General features: G+C 47.1%; 1 protein-coding gene across 4 annotated transcripts in view; it reads right to left on the reverse strand.

The window, feature by feature from the left end:
- LOC115861079 (von Willebrand factor A domain-containing protein 3A) overlaps positions 1 to 21,645 on the reverse strand; it is a 46,462-nt gene that overhangs the window by 17,955 nt on the left and 6,862 nt on the right. For 2 of the 4 annotated variants that reach the window (XM_060285169.1, XM_060285170.1), the window contains 14 exons: positions 18,775 to 18,902; positions 18,601 to 18,678; positions 16,520 to 16,574; positions 14,451 to 14,549; positions 12,969 to 13,075; positions 10,523 to 10,648; positions 10,103 to 10,211; positions 9,826 to 9,891; positions 7,729 to 7,854; positions 5,946 to 6,081; positions 5,733 to 5,836; positions 3,987 to 4,067; positions 3,473 to 3,567; positions 1,890 to 2,009 (listed from right to left, as the gene is read on the reverse strand). In XM_060285169.1, the coding sequence (XP_060141152.1) occupies positions 1,890 to 2,009; positions 3,473 to 3,567; positions 3,987 to 4,067; positions 5,733 to 5,836; positions 5,946 to 6,081; positions 7,729 to 7,854; positions 9,826 to 9,891; positions 10,103 to 10,211; positions 10,523 to 10,648; positions 12,969 to 13,075; positions 14,451 to 14,549; positions 16,520 to 16,574; positions 18,601 to 18,678; positions 18,775 to 18,902 (1,430 nt within the window). The remainder of the gene's footprint in view (positions 1 to 1,889; positions 2,010 to 3,472; positions 3,568 to 3,986; positions 4,068 to 5,732; positions 5,837 to 5,945; positions 6,082 to 7,728; positions 7,855 to 9,825; positions 9,892 to 10,102; positions 10,212 to 10,522; positions 10,649 to 12,968; positions 13,076 to 14,450; positions 14,550 to 16,519; positions 16,575 to 18,600; positions 18,679 to 18,774; positions 18,903 to 21,645) is intronic. The other 2 variants (XM_060285171.1, XM_060285172.1) reach the window with 2 other exon arrangements.

The following is a 21,645-nucleotide window of genomic DNA, read 5'->3' on the forward strand; positions in this document are numbered from 1 at the left end:
TTTGTTTTCTGGTCATGCCCAGTCTCTCCCTCTCACCCCTTAGTCACACTGAACTATTCACACGGACAGTTCCCAGGGTTCTGTAGTACATCCGTCACACCCCTGTGCCTCTGCTTATTCTGTTCCCTACACCTGGAACGCCCTTTCTCCCCATTTCCTCCATCACTCCCATGCGCTAGGCAAACACTTACTCATTTGTCAAGACTCAGCTAAAGGGTCACTTCCTCTGTGAAGATTTCCTGACCTTACTCTACCCAGGTGGAATAGACTGACCCTGCCTTTGAGCCCTCAAAGTCCCATATCCTCCCTTTTACTTATTTCTTCAGAAGACATTTAATAGCACTTATATTTTGACACACCTGTCTCCTACTACTAGGCCATAAATTCCTTGAGGATAGGTATTGTGTGTTTTAACTTCTGTATCCCTAATGCCTGGCATAGTGACGGTGCATGGCAGGCTTTCAATAAAAGTTCGTTGAATGAATGAATGGATGGATGGATGAATGAATGAAAATATTGTTCAAAATGCTTCTCTAAGCATTTTTTCTGTAGAATTTATTAGGGAAAGATTAGACCCTGGTACAGTTTAATATATAATATTAACTGCTGACTTATTAGGTTTAGAACACTTCCTATTTCATGTGAAGTTGTATAAAAAAATATATATTTATATATTTTTATATGTATAAAAATATACATAAATATTTTATATGTATAATATATATTTACATATATATTTATAAAATATATAAATAAATATATATATATATAAATATATATATCCCTGGCGCAGTGGTTAAGAATCTCCCTGCCAATGCAGGGGCACAGGAAGATCCCACGTGCCGCGGAGCAACTAAGCCTGTGCGCCACAACTACTGAGCCTGCCCTCTAGAGCCCACGAGCCACAACTACTGAGCCTGCGTGCCTAGAGCCTGTGCTCCACAACAAAAGAAGCCACTGCAATGAGAAGCCCGCACATGGCAATGAAGAGTAGCCCCTGCTCGCCGCAACTAGAGAAAGCCCACACGCCACAACTAAAGAAAGCCCGCACGCAGCAACGAAGACCCAATGCAGCCAAAAATAAAATTAATTTAAAAATGTATATATATAACTATACATATATTTAAATTATATATAATTATAGATTAAAAATATAAGTAACTATGTAGACAGAAGTATAACAAATATATATAGTATTATATATAGTCATATATAATTTAAATGTATATGTAGTTAAACACTTGTTATATATTGAATATTTACATTTTAAATTTAAGTTTATTTATATTTAAAATTTATATATAAAATATATAATTTAAATAGTTATATAGTTTTAATTTATACTATATATACTTATATATAATTTAAATATATAGTTTTATATATAATTAAATCATATAGTTTTATATATAACTGTATAATTTAATTCTATATAGCTATATATAATACACAACATATAACTATATACAAAAATTATATTGATATATCTATGTATAATTAAAATTTATAATTGGAATTCTGAATGCTTGAAATACTGTGGCTTGCTAGAACTGAGCTAGGAGCCAAGCCTGGGGGCCCTTCTTTTTCTCTTTTGTGTTTATCAGCTTGGTAGCCAAATGGGGCAATGGGCTGAGTTACTTTATCCTGGCTGATCAAGCAGTGTGTTTTGGGTCCGCTTATCACCTTCGCCCCAGTGGGACTGTCCTGCAACCATTTAATTATTCAATGCCCCAAACAAGATCATTCAAATCAGATAAACTGACGGCCCTCCTAGGATGCTGGGTGCCCATACATCTGTTGTCCTGCCAGGAGCCTCAGCCCAGGGATGGCATCCGAGTGCACACGCCCTCCCCACCACGGGAAGCGGGAAGCAGGAAGCGGGAACGTACGCGATGATGTTGAAGCAGTCCTTGTTGGACAGCTGCTCCTCCAGCAGAAGTCTCAGGGAGTGCTGGATATGAATAATGTACATGGAATTGGTCACAGAGATATCGAGCAGTATAACCACCCTAAAAAGAAACACAAGCTTTAAGAGGAGAACCGAACCTCTCAGATAATGTTTATTTTGTTCCATTTTACTATTTAACGTTTTTTCCAGGGGAGTTCTGCATGCCAAATTCATAGCTGGCCAAATCTCCATGGTCTGAAGTCAACACAGGCGGGTTTACAACAGTAGAACCTTCTCTCCAGGAGGGTCTATCATGGTATAAAGCCTCGTGGTAGAGATGGTTTAAGGGCAGGGCTGCATATAATGATTTCGTACATTTCCTTGTTTTAAATTACTAGTATTCAATATTATTATAGGTTGGGGTCTATGAAGGGAAAACAGAAACAAGCTAAGCAAGTTAGATGGGGAATTAGGCGTAACTGGGGCCTCTGGGGAAATGTATCATTATTTTCTCTCTCTGTTTTAAGATCTCTAGTGCTATTCAGCCTTCTCCTTTTATTACTTCAAATCTTATAGTCCCATCTCCTCCCCCCCTCCCATTCTCATTTTGAGACAGCTATGGATAGCAAAAGAAAATCCACTGGATAGAGAGTCAGAAGGCCTTGGTTCAAGTCCCACTTCCTGTGTGGCCTTAGGCAAGTCGCAATACCTCTCTGATCCTTGGCATATTTAACTATAAACTATTTATAATGAGACTTCATAGGGTTGCTTTGAGAAGTAAATGATATAATAGATGAATAGTAGTACAAAGCATAATACTTGGTAGGTGGCAAGGCATCAAGTAAGGTATGGAAGCGATAATGATATTTTGGATACCTATTGTTTCTGCCTGCTCAGCATCCATTACCTCTTCTCACAGCAACATCTTGATTTTTGGGGGGCGAGGAGGGGGAATACCTCTGTCTCTAACAGTCCATTTGAGTTGAGTAGAGCTGACGCCAGCCCAAGCTTTAAGAGTGGACATTTGACCCCAGGCAATCAGAACATCAAACCCTCTTGGCCCTAGTGAATAGCTCAAGGATGGACCCTTGCCCCCAGCCCTGGGAGTGCTAAACTGGAAGGAAGGAAGTTGGGAGCTTTGGGCGGCTATCTTGCCACCTGGAGGGGAAAGCCAGCCTGAAGACAAAGCGAACAGAGAGGAAAGCAGAGCTGAGGGATGGAGAGAGATTCCTGACATGCATGAACCTCTGGATCAAGCCGTGCCTGAAGACAGCTATCAAATCTAGTCTAGAATTTTCAGTTACCTTAACCAGACTTCCCTGATTTGTTTAAGTCAATTTGCACTTAGTTTCTGTTGCTTTTTAACAGAAAGATTCCTGAGTGACATTGTTGATATTGAGTGATGCTTGTTGATGTTGGGGATGATGGTGGTGACTTTTCCCTCCAGGGGTTCTGCTGAGTGATTACTGATCCTTAATCTAAATGATGGCTTCTGATGCTACCAACAGGGAATTCATGAGTTGGTTGAGTGCTGTGTCACACATGACACCCATGAAGGACAAGAACACTACTGGGGGAAGGTACCTTTTTTCGCAGACGGTGCCCCAGATTCTTCTGCTGGCCAAGGAGAGCCACTCGATCCGTCTCTCATACATCCGCATAGCTCTGCTGAGCTGCTTCTGCAAACTCATGCGCCACACACAGTGAGCAACTGCGCAGAGCATGGCCGATTAAGGGGTCTGGGGGGAAGGGGGTGTACCCCACTTGGTTTCTGGGAATGGTGTGTCAAGGCCATGGGTATCCAGGCAGTACAGACATTCCGTTAAAGCATGGACGAGTCTGCCACAGGATGAGGAAGGGAAGAGTCAAAGTATTTCATGCCTCAGATGGGGAGGAGGTAAATGTGGACCCAAAGGATCAGAGGCTTTTGATCCAGGTCCCTGCCTGGGGAGGAGGTGGAGAAAGTCCCACAGGGGCCTGTGGGTGGAGTACAGTCTCTGTTTATAAGAGGGAGTTCAGTCAGTGGCTTGGTGCCTCCACATTCCACCCATCTCCCTCCCCGCACCCCATATTCTGACTAATGGGACCCACCACTGACCTGGTACTCATACAGGAAGGGCAGGTCCACGTGAATATTCTTCATTGTCCCATCATGCCATTCAAACTGTACCATTGCCTTCTGCGCTCAGGTGTGGCCAGGAGGGGAGCAGGTGAACAGAAGCACAGGTGGGGAAGGATTTTAAGTGTAAATTGGCCACTGGGCTCTCCAAGTGAGATGCAAGAGAGGGAAATGGGCTCTTAGCACATCTGGGGTTGGATTCTTCCCCACACAGCAGGCCATTGCCTTGTCTGGAGCTGGCAGCAGAGGGCCTTCGGGATGCAGTCCCCTGAATGAACTGTGCCTGACAGCAAGCCAGCTCCCTTCTCAGGAGGCTCTTCTGAACATCGGAGTCTTTACCACAAGATATGGTTGGAGGTTTGGTAATAGCAGAGTTGGAGACCTTAAAACTTACTAGCCATGAGTTCTTAGGTTTGGGAACCCAGATGGGCCTTCATGGACACTTTGAAAATCAAATTTGTTCACTTTGTTCTTTCATCCTCCACCAAGTTGTCATATCTCTACCTATCACTCCTTCCATCTAGTCATCCATCCATGGGCTGCCAGAACTCTACATGCCCACACTCTCTCTTTCCTTTCATTCTTCTGCCTTTCCACTGATCGTTCTTTTCCTTCCTTTTCTTTTTCTTTCTTTTTTTTTTTTTTTTTTTTTGACCACACGGTGCGGCATGTGGGATCCCAGTTCCCCAACCAGGGATCGAACCCATGTCCCCTGCAGTGGGAGCGCAGAGTCTCAACCACTGGACCACCAGGGAAGTTCCTCCACTGATCTTTCTATTTGCCCATTACCATTATACCGTCCTTCCATTTTTCCATCCTTCCACCCTTCCTTTAATCTTTACTTTCATTCTTCCATCTTTTTTAAAAAATATTTATTTATTTATTTAATGTATTTATTTGGCTGTGCCCAGGTCTTAGTTGCAGCACATGCGACCTTTGTTTCCACGTGACGGATCTTGGTTGTGGCATGAGGGATCTAGTTCCCTGACCAGGGATCAAACCCGGGCCCCCTGCATTGGGAGTGCAGAGTCTTAACCACTGGACCACCAGGGAAGTCCCCATCCTTTCATCTTTTTAATTTTATCCTGTCATCCATCCTTCCAATTTCCCTTCCATCCTTCCATCTGTTCACTTTTCCATCCATACATCCATCCAACCATCCATCCATTCTTTTACCTATTCATTCATCATTTCCATCCATCCGCTCATTCATCCTTTTCATTCTTCTTTCCATCCTTCCTTCCAGCCACCATTCACTGAGTGCTTGCTTGTACTAGATATCGGGGATAGAGGGTTGGAGAAGAGCTTTTTCTTTTAAAGGGCTCATACTTTGGTGGGGATTAGACATGTAACAAATACACACATTAGCGCATTACAGGAGCGATAGTAGAAGTCTGTACAAGGTATAGCGAGGACACAAAGAGAGTGTGTTCTGATTGGGGAGGAGGAAAACCTCCATGGAGGAGGTGACCGTGGTGCCCAATATACTCCCTCTTACCCCAGTCTCCCAAGTTTCATTTTCGTATCTTTGAAAAACAGCAGTTAGAGTAGATTTGATGAGAGTTCTAGAGTCCTGGGTGGAACGCCTCCATCCCACTCCAGGCCCTCAGGCCCTTGCTCCTTGGGCTCTGTCTTATGACTTCTATTTCCTGAACATTTCAGAAAGGAAGTACCACGCAGGAGCTCCCCTGCAAAGGACTGGACAGAACTCTGAATCTGAGTTACCTCGTGGATAGTTGCTGATACTGTCTTCCGGAGAATAGGCACAAATTCCTCCACGGGAGAGAATGCATTGGGTGCCAGAACCTGATAAAGGCTTAGCTTCTTGGCTGTAAAAATAAATGGTGGGGTTTGGGGCACCACTCATGAAGCCCCAAAGGGTTCATTCCTTTCCGTTAGTCACCTGAGTCCTGGGTTCTTCCCTCTTTGGGTATTTACCTTTCAGGCTATTGGTCTTTAGCCATTCTGCAGAAGTCTTGTCCAAGTTTGGGAACTCAATAGTGAGGGGATCCTCATGCTTTGGGGGTTTAGGCAAGAGACTCGTGAGTGGCCTCTTTGCAACCTCTGTGGAAATCTAATCGAAATGAAAAATCATCCTTACATCATCATCTTTTAGAGCTGGAAAGTCCACGGTCTCCCCCACCCATCCAAGGGAGCATCTTAAAACATTACCTGGTAAACTAAAGGCAGTTCTGCCTTCCCCTCCCACTATCCCCATCCGCTTCTCAGGAGATTTCTGGAATTTCCAGGAGAAGAGAGAGGTGTACCCAGAAACTCCCTTCCTCTTTCACTTGTCCATCCTCCTCACGCCTTCCCACCCTTACCATTAAGGTAAGCACCTCGGACTCCAAGATGACAGGTGGTCTTGCCAAGGGCTCAAATATAAGGCTCCAGGGAACTAAAAAGTATCTCCTGCACCGAATCATTTAGGGAGCCCTGATCTAGCCCACCCGCCCTCGCCCACACTTACAGCCAAAAACCTGAGCTTCTGAGAGGTTAAATCACAGATAGCTCACGTATGAGGAAAACACCGAACAGCAATTCCCAAACTCCAGACATTCGAGCACCTCCTTCATGAACTTTGCTACGAGTACCACTGTACTGTTATTTACTTAATATTTTAAAAAATCAAACATATAACATTAAATCTTTTTAATTATAATAATATTAATTGAAATTAACGTTAATTTCAATTTTAATTTTTGACTTCCTTTTTTTGTACTTAAATAATTTTAGAAAGATCTATTTCTGCCATAATGAGCTAGCTTTAAATGCATAACATTGAAAAGAATATTAATCTATGTATCACCTTATAATCATCTTGCAAACTACAAGTAGTACATGTGTTTCATTTGGGGAAACATCTGGCAAGGTTTTGGCATCAAACAGACCTGGGTTCAATTGAGACTAATCAGCTTCCCTCTGTGATCTCAGGCAAATTATTTAAACTCTTAACTTCAGTTTTCTCATCTGTAAAATGGGGGTAATAACATACCTACCGCAGACTGTGGTTGTAAAGATAAAATAAGGCATTTAAAGAATTAAGCACTGTGCCCATCTTATAGTGAGCACTCAGCAAATGAAAGCTATTATAATACTAATACTTATTGTTATTGTTTTAGATAGTAGAAGAGCTGAAACTAAAATTCAAAATCCCAGTCTAGGTGCTGTGTTTCTTTCACTACATCCAGCCAGGTCAAAACGTCTGGTACCCCAAATCCATACATTCATTCTGTGAAGCTATAAACGCATTACCAGTTCTCCTCGGTACGCAGCTTTACCGGTGATCGTGTCCATAAGCTTTCTGAGTTACTCTGTTGGTGTTTAATTAAGCGTCCTCAAGCAGGGCCTTTGCCCTGAATGAGATACTGGTGGGAAGACCGTCTTCAAGACAGCCTACCCTGTGTGGTTGAGGTTTTCATCATTCTCCAAACTGGGGGGAAGGGAGGGGCAGTGGTAGGGGGAAGGAGTGGCAGGAGCCTGCTGGCCTTTCTCTGAAATAAATCTTTCGGATAGAAAATCCACCAGGATCCTTCCAGCGGAGGCCTGGGCAGCTCACAGCTGTTGGGACAGCGGGGGGCGGGGCCTCGCTTTGTTCCATTTTCGGGACGTGGGAGGCCTGGCAGCCGCTCCCTTGCGCTGACAGGTGAGACAGGAGAGCACAGCAAGGCCAGCTGCGTGCCTCCGCGGAAGGTCTGAGCTTGGGGCTCTCACCACCTACCTCGTGCATCGAGCCGGTCCGCTCCTCGCAGGAGGCGCTCTGGTGCAGGGCTTGCACGTGGCCCCGGAGGCTCTGGGCCTCCTGGATTTCTGCCAGCAGCTCATCCACCTCCCGGCTGCTGTAGATCTGGGGGTGGTGAGGGCAATCAGTCATCCAGCAGTCACCTGGCTACCGGCAGTGGGAAAGGACAGGCAGCCACGTGAATCCCTAAGGCGGAGCGGCAGGCTCTTTAAAGCGGACGTTATAAACCGGCGTCCATGTGCAGGACAGAGCCTGCGAAAGTCAGTGTTCCATTTGTACAGTATTGGCTTGCAGTGTTTTTAAACAATTGAAGGGCCATCTAGCCTTAAAAATGGGAAGAAACACTTTACACCCTCTAGGATGACAATAATAATAATAATAATGATAGGAGGAGGCGGGGAGGGGAAGCAGGAGGAATTGGAACTGTGGGATGAGGGTGGAATTGTAAAATGGTGCAGCTGCTGTGGAGAACTGTTTGGTGGCTCCTCAAGAAATTAAACAGAATTACTACCTGACCCAGCATTTCTACTCCTAGCTTTATACCTACAGTAATCGAAAACAGGGACTCAGATAACTTGCACACCAATAATCATACCAGTTCACAACAGCTCAAATGTCCATTGACCGATGAATGGATAAACAAAGTGTAGTATATCCAGAAACTGGAATATTATTCAACGCAAAAGGAACAAAGTTCTGATACGGGCTACAACATAGATGAACCTTGAAAACAGGATGCTAAGTGAAAGAAGATGGATGTGAAAGGTGTATGATTCCATTTATATGAAATATCCAGAAAAGGTAAATCCCTAGAGACAGAAAGCAGATTGGTGGTTACGTGGGGCTGCAGGGGAGGGGGAACAGGGAGTCGCTGCTTTAATAGGTACAGAGTTTCCTTTCTGGGGGATGGAAATGTTTTGGAGCTAGATGAAGGTGGTGATCGCACAACATTGTGAATGTACTAACGTCCCCTGATTGTTCACTTTATGTTATGAGAATTTCACTGCAATTTTTTTAAAATGTAAAGAAATCACACATATACAAAAATCCAGGTTTCTGGCTCTTGTTGAAAAATCAGAAGACCTGGCAACACCGGTGGTCACGCTCCTACAGAGCACCGGGCTGGGGCTGCACGGAGGTGCCTCTTTAGCTGCGGCAAGTGCTGTTTCGTTCACCGCACTCCTTACCGCTCACTGTTGTGTCCCCATCAGAATCAGTTGTCACTTTTTGTCACCTCTGCACTGTTGTTTTGCCCATAATAACGAAGACAATGAAATTTGTTTTACCCATACCTCTACCAAGAGTGGAAAAACAACAGATAAGCCAAGAGGTTCACAGGTTTTAACAGAAAATATCTCTTAAACCAGCCAGTTTCACTCACTCACTGTACTTTCCTAGCCCCTGGAGTCTGTGACTCCTCTAGAGTCTGGGCAATGAGGTAACAAGAAGGGGTTCTGCCCAAGGAAAATGTTGCCTGACCTTGGCTCCCTCATGGGAAATGTCCAACTTTTTGACACTTGAACACACTTGTGAGAGGCAAATATTCATGTGCTCACGGCGATTAGGTTAGCAGGCATGGCACAGCCTATTAACTGTCACCTCCATTGTGGACACGGAGTATGCGATGTTATTATTAACCGGGACAAGGATACTAATGGATGGATTGGTACAGAATTACTTGCTCATTCAGAATGGATTGCTGTGCGTCTCCTGCAGTAGGTGGGGCCCATCTAGGAGAGAGAACTGAAGCAACTGCTTCAGACTCAGAGCGCTGGTGGGAGCAGAGGTGGGCTGGGGCCCACATTGATGGCAACTGGATAGGGATTCAGGATTCTACTGGTGTATAATCAACTCATCACACACACCGGCAAAAGGATCTCTTGTGACTTCATGTTGTTTCTGTTCTTCCCACATATTCATTTTAACCTGATTTTACCATTGTAAACCCACTGAGTTGGGGAGGGGGGAAAGCAAGCACACGCACAGCATGGCCTGTCTGGCCCAGATTCCCCAGGCACAACCTTGGAGGCAGGCAGGGATGGGAGGAGGGGGCAGTGTGTTGGCCCAAGGGCTTACCTCTGTCTCTGGGCTGTAGCAGTGGTAGCAGCCCCCAAGAGCTTCTGCAAGGTGCTTCAGAACAGCCTGTGGGGATGGGGACAGGGTGAGCCGTCACTAGGGCAATGCCGGTACCTTAACAAACTTTCTCCTCGTCTGAGCCTCCCAACTGAGCTTATCAACAGGAGAACTAGGTATAAGGAGAGCTGTGTTCTGGTCCGCAGCTTGGGGACCTCAAAGGCTGGCCCAGCTCACTATAGCCAATCCAAGGGAAGCCTTGGAGAATCTCGATACTTACAGGGGGCACCTGATCATCGCATTTGTAGGTGATGATGTGGGTGATGAGGTCCCGTCCCATGATGGACTGTTGGATGTACTCGGACAGGATTTCAGAAGGCTGATCTGGGCTGTGGAGAAGACGGAAGAAGAGAAGGGGACACCTCAGCCTGAGGACATTCCCCAGCAAAATGGTAATTCCCAAGGAGCATCTACCAAATCTAATCAACCACCTGTGTCCCAGGTCACCTGTGCAAGATGCAGGGCTGAGTGGGCCACAGGCCTGGCCACCCTGGCTGCCCTGCCCCTGCATCTGTGGACAAATGGCCTGGAAACACAATCCTTCTCTCAAGCGTACGTGAAGAGTCTTGACGGTCTTTTCTCTAACAATGGTTTGGTTCTCCAACCCCTTCATGTTATCAGCTTAGGAAAGGAGACCTACCAGCTTCCCATTATGATCACCAGAGAATTCAGCCCCTTCAGAGCGAAGATCTTCTTCAGGGCTTCCAGCAGATTGCTGCCTCTGTCAGGCTGCAGTTTCTTTACCCAGAGCTTGAGTTCCTGGAGGCTGGGGGAGAGGATAACAACCTAATAACTCTTACTAGGGGCCAGGCCCAGGACAGGTACGAGCTGGTATAAATCTAACAATCATTCTTTGAGATGGATACCTTTATTCCCATTTTATAGATGAGGAAACTGAGTCTCAGAGTTAGGACTTGCCCAAGGTGATACTGTAAGCAGCTGGCAACGCTGAGATTTCAAACCAGGTGTGACTCTAGGGCCTGAGCTTCTAGCGACTCTGCTACATGGGGGTCTGGGGCTAAGCTCCTTTCCCCTTCAATGCTCCTGGGAGGCAGACCTCAGCCTGAAGCACAGAGTTAATCCCTTAACCCTAAGAGGGCTTGAAGAGAAGGCAGCGAGGCTGTGTGGCTACATTCCACACGGGTTGGGATGCACACCGCTCGCCACAGGGAAGATGACATAACACAGAGCTTTCTTGGTTAAATGCCTCATGTGGCACTAGTGAGACAGCCCTTCTCTTTCCATTTCTCTTTCAGTCTGACCTCCCCCTGCAAAAAAGACCCCTCAGCTCGTTGCCAGTAAGTCTGTCTTTCATTATTATAAATGTTTGAATCTCCCTTTTAAGCAAAGAGAACAAATCCCAGGCCTGACGCCCTCTCTAGCCAATAGGTTTCAAGCTGGAATTTAATAACGTTGTTTTGTCTGCTTTCATTCTCTTTATGTTTATAGCGACTTTCTAATTACGGCAAGTGATACGGGCTTCTCAGTTACGGTATTGATAGTTGCCGTCAGAGTAAACATAGCGTTGATATTTTAAAAAATCGATAATAGTGCAAGTAGCACAGAGTAAATAATAGTTCAGGTGGCAGGGATAGGACGAACATCACAAGGGAAGACCAGCAATAATTGCAGTTGAGGCACTCTTGGCTAGACGGTCTCAAGGTGACTTCCAGGTCTGACATTCCAGAGCTCGGGGGTTGAACAAGAGTGGAAATCACAGTAAAAGACACTCTTACCCACTGAGTACCTGCCCCATGCCAAGTACTCATTTTTCACTCATCTTCACAACAACCCTGTGAGAAACAGTTGTCCTTGCCGCATTCTGCTAATAAGAGAGTTAAAGGACCTGTCAAGATCCCCCAGTGACTGTCAGAGCCAGGATTCAAAGCCTGAATCCTGCCTGAACCGGCACTCCTCTACCCGGAAGGCCTCCTCTTTACAGCTAGTGCTGGGCAAGGGGACCTCCGTCCCAGAAACCCAAGCATGTGGTTTTCCCTGGGATCCGCTCTGGGCTTTGGAATCCAATCCTGACTCTGCCATTTTGGAAAAGTTCCCTAACCTGAGTCCCAGTCTGCTCATCTGCAAAACGGGGGTAGTAATCCTATCCCATGTGTTGGTTATAAATATTAAGTAAGAGAGTACATGTGAAGTACCAAGCATGGCGCCTAACACATTGTGGATGATCAAGGCTATTCACTTCATGGAAAAGAGAGAGCTATTTACTGGCATAAGTAAGCAGAAATTCTTACCTTCTCCCTCTCCCCACCTGCGAAAAACCCTCCAAACCAGAAACTCCCAAAGGACTAGCTAAATAAATTACAGTATATCTACACAGTGGAATACTATGCTGCTATTAAAAAGAATGAGGTTGGGCTTCCCTGGTGGCGCAGTGGTTGAGAGTCTGCCTGCCGATGCAGGGGATGCGGGTTCGTGCCCCGGTCCAGGAAGATCCCACATGCCGCAGAGCGGCTGGGCCCGTGAGCCATGGCCGCTGAGCCTGCGCATCCGGAGCCTGTGCTCCGCAACGGGAGAGGCCACAACAGTGAGAGGCCCGCGTACCGCAAAAAAAAAAAAAAAAAAAAAAAAATGAGGTTGATCTCTGTGTACTGAGAGAAAATGATAGTCAAGATTAGGTGCAAAGCCAAGATGCAAAACAGTGTAATGTGCGCCTGATTATGTTTAAATAAGAGGATAAGCACACGGATGTGTGTATGTGCAAAGCCTGTGGAAGTAGATAGAAGAAACTGTTATTGGGAGGTGAGGGGGAGCTAGGTAAGAGGGAGACTCATCTGCTATTACTTATCCTTTTATTCTGTTCCAACTTTTGAAAATGAGCATGTATTATTTTCATAATAATAAAACTACCTTGCTAGTTTTCTGGGTAAAAATGGTGTCTCATCTTTTCATTTTGTGGTGCTCATGGGGTGACTTTTCCAAAAGTTATTGGCTCCCTGTGTTTCTGCTTTTGTGAATTGTCTCACTTATCTGTTGGGGGTCTTGCACTTTAATCACGCAATAAAGACACTAACACTTAGGGAGGAAGATGACCAGGTAGACATCCGGGCTAAGGCTGGGTAGTCACTCACCTGGAGGTGCCAACTTCCACCGGGCTGGGCCACAAGGTGCTGGTGGTGGTACCGAAGGACAGGACGTACAGCTTCTCCTTGTGGCTCAGCTGCTCATCAATGAGGCTCTGGTGGGCAAAAGGACATCACTGGCTGCCAGGGCCACGGGCCACGTGGAGCCTGGCCCCACCTCTCAAGCCTTGGCTGGGCCCTCTGGGCTGGGGTGTGAGCCGTGCTGAAACAGGGTCGCTTAAGGCCCAGCTTAGTAGCCCCATGTTGACATTTGCTTGCTGCCCACCCCAGCCTGCTCCTGGCTGTGCGTGGTGGGTATGGGGCCTGGGTGGCCAGCCTGCGGCTTGGCGGGCCAGTCCGGGAGCTGGATCCTCACTCCCGCTGACCGCAGACCATGTGCTCTTCTGCCGCGGCTGCTGCGCACTTAGGTCACGGGTGCAGGGGGATGAGCACCCACCTCAGCGTGTGCTGTGGTTGGACCCTCAGCACCTCACTGTGGCACCCAGGGAGGAGAACAGAGGTCAGGGGCAGTGGTTTCTGTCCCGGGCATGTGAGTTGGGGACAGAACGATAGGTGCAGGGCCAACCCATTGGATGCTCTCAGACTCAACCTGGTGAGTATCCAACAATAAGATAACTCATCCCGCTTCTTCCCGGCCAGCTACAAACTTCACCTGTTACTGCCAACACGAGCCTTGCCCTGGCTAAGACTGGACCAGCCCAGCTGGGGGATCTTTGGAAACCGGGCCCTGGGACCTGTCAGGAAGAGGGGCCTGCACTGACACCTGTTCCCTGACACCTGCTGAGACCAGGAACAAGGGACAAGTCTGGAAACTGGCCCATGTTGATCCCTCTAAAGGGTCCTGGGACCCGCTGTTGCTGCTAAGGCCTCATTCAACGCTCTAGAGGTTCCTCTAGGAAGACAGACCCTCCATCACACGCCACAGAGACTACAGAGGCTTTCTCGATGCCAGACTCCGTACTGAGCACTTAATTTGCATGAACTCCTTTTGTCCTCTGGTGACCCTGTGAGGTGGCAACTGACATTATCCCTGAGGTAACACGGTCACACAGCCGAGAAGCAGTGGAGGTGCCTGGGATTTGACCCTAGAGTTCTTAGCTTCTGAGTTACGGCCAAGCAGGATAGCTCCTTGTCTGGAACAGGCCGGAAGCCCGTGCTGTGCTGAAGTTAGTCCAACTGATTACCGCCTGCGTGCCCTCCTTCCGGGCTCTTGAGACAAAATCAGGTTAGTAGGAACTGCTGTGGTGTGAATACTAGAAGCTCACACTGCAGCTGAGACTCTGAGGCTGGGTTTTGCAGAACTCAACATATATTTTTTTTTTAACTGTAGGTGCTAATTAAGTGTGAACTGTTCTTTGCAAAACACTCCATTTTGCACTTGCTATAAACAAAGCCCATTAGCAAGCTCACAAGGGGAGGGTGGGGTGGAGGTACCAGTTCCAGGTCCTCCTCTGTGCCAGAGAGACTTACCATGAGGTCACTTTGGAACTCCTCCTTCTGAGGGCCACTGCTGACAGCTGACACATCAATGAGAACACCGACTCTGGCCCCCTTGATGAGGCCAAATACCTAAAACCAAAGAGGGCGCGCGGAAACAACCAGCACAGCTCTGTGCTTCTACAAACCTTTTACTGGGCAGCTCTGTGTAGCAGACGTTCAAGCGCTCCCCGACCTCGACAAGAAGCCGCAGAAGGAAGACCCATTTTATAGAAGAATGCTGCAACTACTGAAGCCCGCGCGCCTAGAGCCGGTGCTCCGCAACAAGAGACGTCGCCACAATGAGAAGCCTGTGCACCGCAACGAAGAGAAGCCCCCGCTCGCCGCAACTAGAGAAAGCCCGCGCGCACCAACAAAGACCCAGCGCAGCCAAAAATAAAATAAATAAATTTAAAACAAACAAACATGCATCCCCTTAAACCTAGCCATTGAAATTCTAGAAACTCATCCCATAGAAATAACTGGAAAAGTAAATAAGAGGGAATTGGAGCCCAGTGATGCCAGATAGTCCCAGTTTTTCAAGAGAAGACTGAAAGCAGACGTAAAAGTGAAATATCAGGATTTTTAAATCTTGACAACTAATTCAAAAAATAAAACTATGGAGGCCAAGAAAAACATGGTTGTAGGGCCAGATCTGCCTGCATGCCACCGGTCAATAACCCCTGCTTTTATCCTCTGCAGATATGGAAACGGACACCCAGAGAAGTGAGGCCTTGCTGACAGCAGAGTCGGGAACTGGGCCCTGTGATGGACCATACATCACCCCAGGTGCCCCAGCACGCAGAAGACTCATGAGCTGGTTCACAGGTGATTGCTTCCCTGGAATCCAATCGGAGCTTGTTTCCTGGCTCCGCGGTAACTCCGTCAGAAAGGGGTAAGGGGAAGAAGGACCCGACCAGCAATCCCTGCCCCCTTTGTCAAAAGTGCCAGGACAGGTGTGATGTGGGTAGGCAGGTGAGAGCAACATTCCCTGAATGGATGTTTGTGGAGTAGGTGAGGATTTCACCCCTCTCAGTTCTCTCTGCCTGTGTTACCACGTGCAACCAGAAGGGGCGTGCCACAGCTGGAGATGTGCATTTGCTGGCCTGTCTAAGCAAGTGAAGATGGTTCTGGATCTGAGATGTAGACTACACCCTGGAATTGGCCTGGGTAGTAGAGGTGGGGCTTGGGGGTGGGGAGCATGGATTTCAGCATCTTGCCTGTCCCAGGGGTTAAGAAAAGAGTTGAGGATTGCCTAAGGTGAAAGCAAATGGTGGCCCAGAAAAGCATCAGTGGAAGAATATAGGCTAAAACAAATAAGAAGGCAAAATAAAGGTAAATTTGCCCATGATCACTCTTCTACTCTTTGGGTCTGAGGAAAACATTTAATCAAACTTTCAAAAGTTATGTCCAGATGATCGACCTTAACCATAAATCTCATTAGGGGTCTGAGGTGAAACGGTCCAGGGCATTTCTGCTGTCTCACCCAGGATCTGTTTCCCCTTCTGGTAACAGCACTCTGGCTTTCCATGTGCAGCCATCTGTCTCCCTTTTCTCAGTCCATGAGGTTTGGGGGGGGCTCACCCAGTCTCCCCCAACTTCCCCCACTCCCTGTCTTTCCCCAGGCGTGAGCACTAGTTCCAGGCCCAATCAGTTAGTGCATCTCATCCTCCTGGTTATGGTGATTGGTCTAAATTGGTCCAGAGAGTGTCAATCCCAGGACTTGGGAGGGTGTACTGGGAAAGCAAGGTGAGATCCTTTTTGACATGTCACTTTAGTTGGTGACATGTAAGCTTAGAGCTGCTGGTGACCATCTTCCCAAGACCGGGGAGAGCCTTCCCGAGAGTAAAACCAACCCAGGGGAAAGCAGAGCTCAGACACAAAGAATGACATCATTTGAACCCCCAGATACAGCTGTGTTTGAGTTTTTCATTTCTGTAGGTCTAGAAATTCCCTTTTTAGCTTTGGCTAATGTAAATTAGAGGTCTAGCACTTGCATCTGAAAGGGCTCTAACAAGTACAGGTGGAATGAGTGAAAGGAGGTAAAGAATGAAATCTATTACCTTCTTGCTGTTTTCTGTGAGCCACTGAATTCTCTGTTGATAGAGTTCAATAGCTCTGTCAAAACACCAGGAAGACTTGTCACCCAAGGTCAGCTTCATCACTGAGCAAAGCAGCCACTTACATACATGGAAGGAAAGTGTGGATGGGACTTTCTTTCTTTTAATGTGTCTAAGGCATTGGGAGAATATAAGGCAAAATCTAGCAAAGAGAAAACTGAAGGTCTGTTTTCTGGGATAAAGGATGGAGGGGATTGTGAAAGGGATCAAGTGTGTGTGGGGTCCTTTTGCTGATGCAATGTTCATTATAAACGGCTGTGGTTTGGTGGAACTAGGTGGGCTTCGAGGGAGGGCCAGTCTATGGAGGATGGGGGGGTGTTCTCATGAGGAAGGTGGAAGAACATTCTTGCTCTTCTCAAATCTGTGTCTTCTCAGGTGAGACTTCCTAGTCACCTGGACATGATCATAAATGCACAAGTGAGGCAACTCAGCAGCAGTTCCTCAGTGGATTGATGAACAAAAAACTTAGTTTTTGAATAGTAAGTGGCCAGGGGAATTTCTTGAGTTTCCCTTATTGCAAACTATTCCAGTGGCTGTTTGGAGACCAGCCTGTAACAGGCACTCAAGTTAAGGACTCAGCTACGTGAACTTAACTGAATTGCCTTCACTGAGGCAGGTGGGATTTGGGGGCCCAGAGAAGGGCAGGGAAGGCCTTTGGATGTAAACTCATGGGCATGGGGCAGTGGGCAAAGTCATAGCCATGCGTGAGTGTGGGTGCAGGTAAGGGCATGGGCAGGTAATGAGACAAGCTTGTCTTTGAGACCCAGCTCTGCTGTTTACTAACTGTGTGACCTTGGACAAGTGTGGTAAACTCCACAGCTTCATCAGCTCCAACATGAAGATAATAAGACTTTACCCAAGTCAATTTGCCAAAAGTTAGTTTACTGAAAACCAATTCTCTGAAAATCAATTTGCCAAATGACCAATTAACTGAAGAGACCTGAAACATTCCTTAAATTGCTGGATTCACAATTAAAACCAATCAACCAAAATATTGCAGAAATCTTTAAAATCTGTTTAACCTTCCAACCCAATAAAACTTGCTATAAAAGTTACAGTTAAAATTTTTTTTTTTTTTGCTGTATGCGGGCCTCTCACTGTTGTGGCCTCTCCCGTTGCGGAGCACAGGCTCCGGACGCGCAGGCTCAGCGGCCTATGGCTCACGGGCCCAACCGCTCCGCGGCATGTGGGATCCTCCCGGACCGGGGCACAAACCCGTGTCCCCTGGATCGGCAGGCGGACTCTCAACCACTGCGCCACCAGGGAAGCCCCAGTTGAAATGTTTTGATAAATCTGGCAAATTGGTTATTTAGTAATTGACTTTTGGTTAACAGTCTTGAGAGTAACACTATATTTTGAGTTGTGAGGATTAAATAAGATAATGTGTGCAGCCCTTAGCAGAATTCCTGACACATTAAGAAATGTTGGCTATTAATTATTATTCTAACCTTTTAAGAAACCTCAGGCAAGCAGTAATCATGGCCCATAGATTGCTACACCGGGGATGGATGGTGACGTCAAAATCTGGTTTGGGGGAATTTCCTGGCGGTCCAGTAGTCAGGACCCCTCGCTTTCACTGCCAAGGGCCCAGGTTCGATCCCTGGTTGGGGAACTTGGATCCCATAAGCCTCTTGGTGTGGCCAAATAAATAAACCAAAGAGAAGCTTTTTTAAAAAATCTAGTTTGGAAGTGGGGAGCCTGAATATTTTTGACATACATCTGTAAAAGTATGAACCCAATCAATCTGTCATCAAAAGTGGTCACTCTTAACCATCACACATCAGATGAGGCTGTGAGGTTTTATGTGTTCATCCAAAGGGACCATGGATTTTAAAAGGCTGAGAAAAACTGATATGGTCCAACCTCTTTATTTGCAAAAACAGGAAATTGGGGCTAGAAGCGGAAAGAAGCTTGCCCAAGGTCCCACAGAGACTGGCGTTTGAACAAAGTCATTTTCAGGCTGCTGAAACCAGGTACTTCTTGAGCTCTTGGGTTGCTGGGAAGATGCTGAAAAGCATACTTACTCGGAAAGCTTGGATTCCAATTGGTGGATGGTCTGGGTGGAGATGTGCATTTTCCTCGTGACATTGCTACCCTCCTTCCTGAAGAAGAAAAGTCTTATGAAAGGGTCTCTTGGGCTCAGGGGGAGGGACGTGTCTTGCAGGCTTGGGGGGAGAGGGGAAAGGCTTCAGACTTACAGCATGGCTGTGCCCTGGCTTATCAGGTCAGCCAAGGTGAGTTTCATAGACTTTAAATTGTGTGTTAAAAGCCAATCTTCTGAATCCTCCCAAGCTGAAGACAGCTGGGTCTCTTCGCCCTGCAGCCTCTGCAAGACAGAGTCACAGAAACCGGTGGAAAGAGAGGGTGACGCTGAGGATGTTTTAGGTTCCCTCCACGTGGACCCCTAAGGGGTGACAGCCTGACCGGTCCCACCCGAGAGCAGTCCGTTCAAGAACTTGCCTTGCTGAGGCAACAGACAAATGCGGAGGCCGGTGCTCTGGGCCAGTTGCCCGGAAATACCCGTGCCCATCCCTCACCTCATCCCCAGTATGTGTCTAGAGGAGTCAAGCGCCACTCGCCACATCCTGCCTTGTGAGAGACTGAATACACAAACACACCGTGGCTAGACCCTGTATGACAGCACAACTCCGACCCACACGGGTAGCAACCAGACCATGGAGCCAGACCACAACCTCTGCGGCAATTGGACCGGGAAGTCAGGACTCTGGCAGTGACTGCCAGCTTGCCTACTCTTCATCCCCTTTTCAGCTCAGGACCAACCAGAGAAAACCAAACATGCCCCCAAATCAGTCACAGGAGACGCCGGCTTCTAGTTAGTCCGCCTCTGGCTCCCTTCAGGGTACACCTGAAGCTTTCCCCTTTTTTCACCATAAAGCTTTCCTTCTCCCCTGCCAACCTTTGAGTCTCTGTCAAACACCAGTGATGGTGGCGTCTTTGTTTATTTCTGTATTTGCATTCCCTGCATCCTTTCAGGTATACAAGTTCTGCCTCCCTCTCACACTGAGGGATCCTCCACAAACATTTGCTGACTGATGGAAGAGGGAATGGGTTTCCCTGTCCATTCCAGAGGCCAGAAACAGGAGCAGTGGGTAAAAGTTTTAGAGGAAGAATTTCCGAGCCATCACAGGAGTCTGGCCATGAAATGAACAAGCCCCCTTGCTTGTGCTGAGTGACATAAGCTCAGGATGTGGGTGGTGGCCTTGGTGATGGAGCTGAAGTCGTTCACAGCAAGCATTCAACATTGGTGATACATTCTGAGAGCCAGAAGGTGGAGAGAGCTGACCTAAGACTCTGAGCCCACTTTGCCTTGTTCTGAGCCCTGCTTTGAACTAGGCACTGTCCCTGGTCCTAGGGCTACCATGTGAACAAGATAGAAATGTTCTCGCCTTCTCGGAGCTCACATTCTAGTGTGGATAGATGGTCAGTAAAGAAAAGCAAAATCAATGTCCATAATTTCAGCAAGGAACAACTGTATTAAGAAAGTGGGGCAGGGCAATGTGATAGAAAATGACTAGGGTGGAGATGGAGAGATCAGTTTAGCTGAGATGGGGGTCAGGGGAGGCCCCTCTGAGCTGTGATCTGAAGGTGCAGGAGGAGTCAGCCCTGTGTGTCTCTGGGCGCACACAGTCCAGGCAGAGGTGGGCTTGGGGGCAGGGGCAGAGTGCTGGAAGAACAGAAAGGTGGCCACAGTGGTTGGAGTGTAGCGAATGCAGGGTAAGCATGACCTGAGCAGAGGCTGGAAGGGTGTGCAAGGCCTGGAGCAGACACGGATGCTGCAAGAGCTTCCAGCACGGCCGCCATCGTCTGTGTGAATCAGTGGGCCTTACATGTTGCCAGGGTTGGCTGTGACTCAGGGTGTGGGACACCGCCTCACAAGGGGAGAGGCCGGCTCAGTCCCACAGTGAGAGAAACCGCCCTGCAGCGTCCAGTGACCGTGGAAAGGGCCTGCGCACTGCTTAGCCCACCGCGGCCCCCGACTACACCCAAAGATGGCTTTGCCTGTCTCCTGTGCGCCTGCTTGGACCCTGGGTGGGTACTGCTTGGGCTTGTCTTTGTCAGGCTCTCCCCGTAGACAGTGAGGTGATAGACAAGGGGTTGAAATTATCTGCTGTGGCTGACCGAGCTGCATTAGACAGGATTAGATCAGACAGCGGATTCGGAAGGAGGAAAGGACAGAGGAAGAGAGGGAGGGGAGAAGGGAGTGCAGTCCTGGGCCCCCCACTTACTAGCTCTGTGATGCTGGGCAAGCCCCGTGTCTCTTTCTCCACCTGTAAGATGGGTGCGTGACGCTAAGATCTAGAGCGTGGCCTGGAGTGCTGCTGCATAAACGGTTCTTAACAGTGATTCTTGTTTCCCCTCAGGTTGGGTCATAAACAGACGGTAACAAACAAACAAAGGCAATGAAAATAAACTGCTGCTATCATATTCCAGCTAGATAGTATTGGCTGCGTAAGTTCTGTGACTGACACCTCCTCACCCTCTGTTTCAACATATGTATATGTATAACTGATTCACTTTGTTATAAAGCAGAAACTAACACACCATTGTAAAGCAAGTATACCCCAATAAAGATGTTAAAAAAAAAGGAAATTAGCAAGTGTTAAAGAAGTGTGAAAACACGAATAATTAGAGCAAACTCTTAATAGTGCTTATTATGTGACAAGCACTTTCCGTGTATTAACTTAATTACGTCTACAAAATAGGTTCCATCGTTATTAACCTCATTTTACTGACAAGGGTGCTGAAATATTGAGAATTAAGCAATTTGTCCAGTCACACAGCTAGTTAGTGTTGGAGCTGGGATTCAAACCCAAGCACTATAGCTTGAGCCACGCTCATAATCACGATACTATATTGCCTTTAAATTACCACCAAACTGTGACTATCTTTGTGAAGGATCTAGAGAGAACTGGCTGAAAAGACAACTTTCTCCGTATGTGATTCTCTGCTAATTAATGTCCCGCCCCAGAACAGTCCCGCCCCAGAACAGCACCGCCTATAATCTTAGCCCCAGCCGCTCGCTTAGGAAAATGGTGCTCTGCAGCATA

Source organism: Globicephala melas, chromosome 15 (genome assembly GCF_963455315.2).
Source record: "Globicephala melas chromosome 15, mGloMel1.2, whole genome shotgun sequence".
In the NCBI taxonomy this organism is placed as follows: domain Eukaryota; kingdom Metazoa; phylum Chordata; class Mammalia; order Artiodactyla; family Delphinidae; genus Globicephala; species Globicephala melas.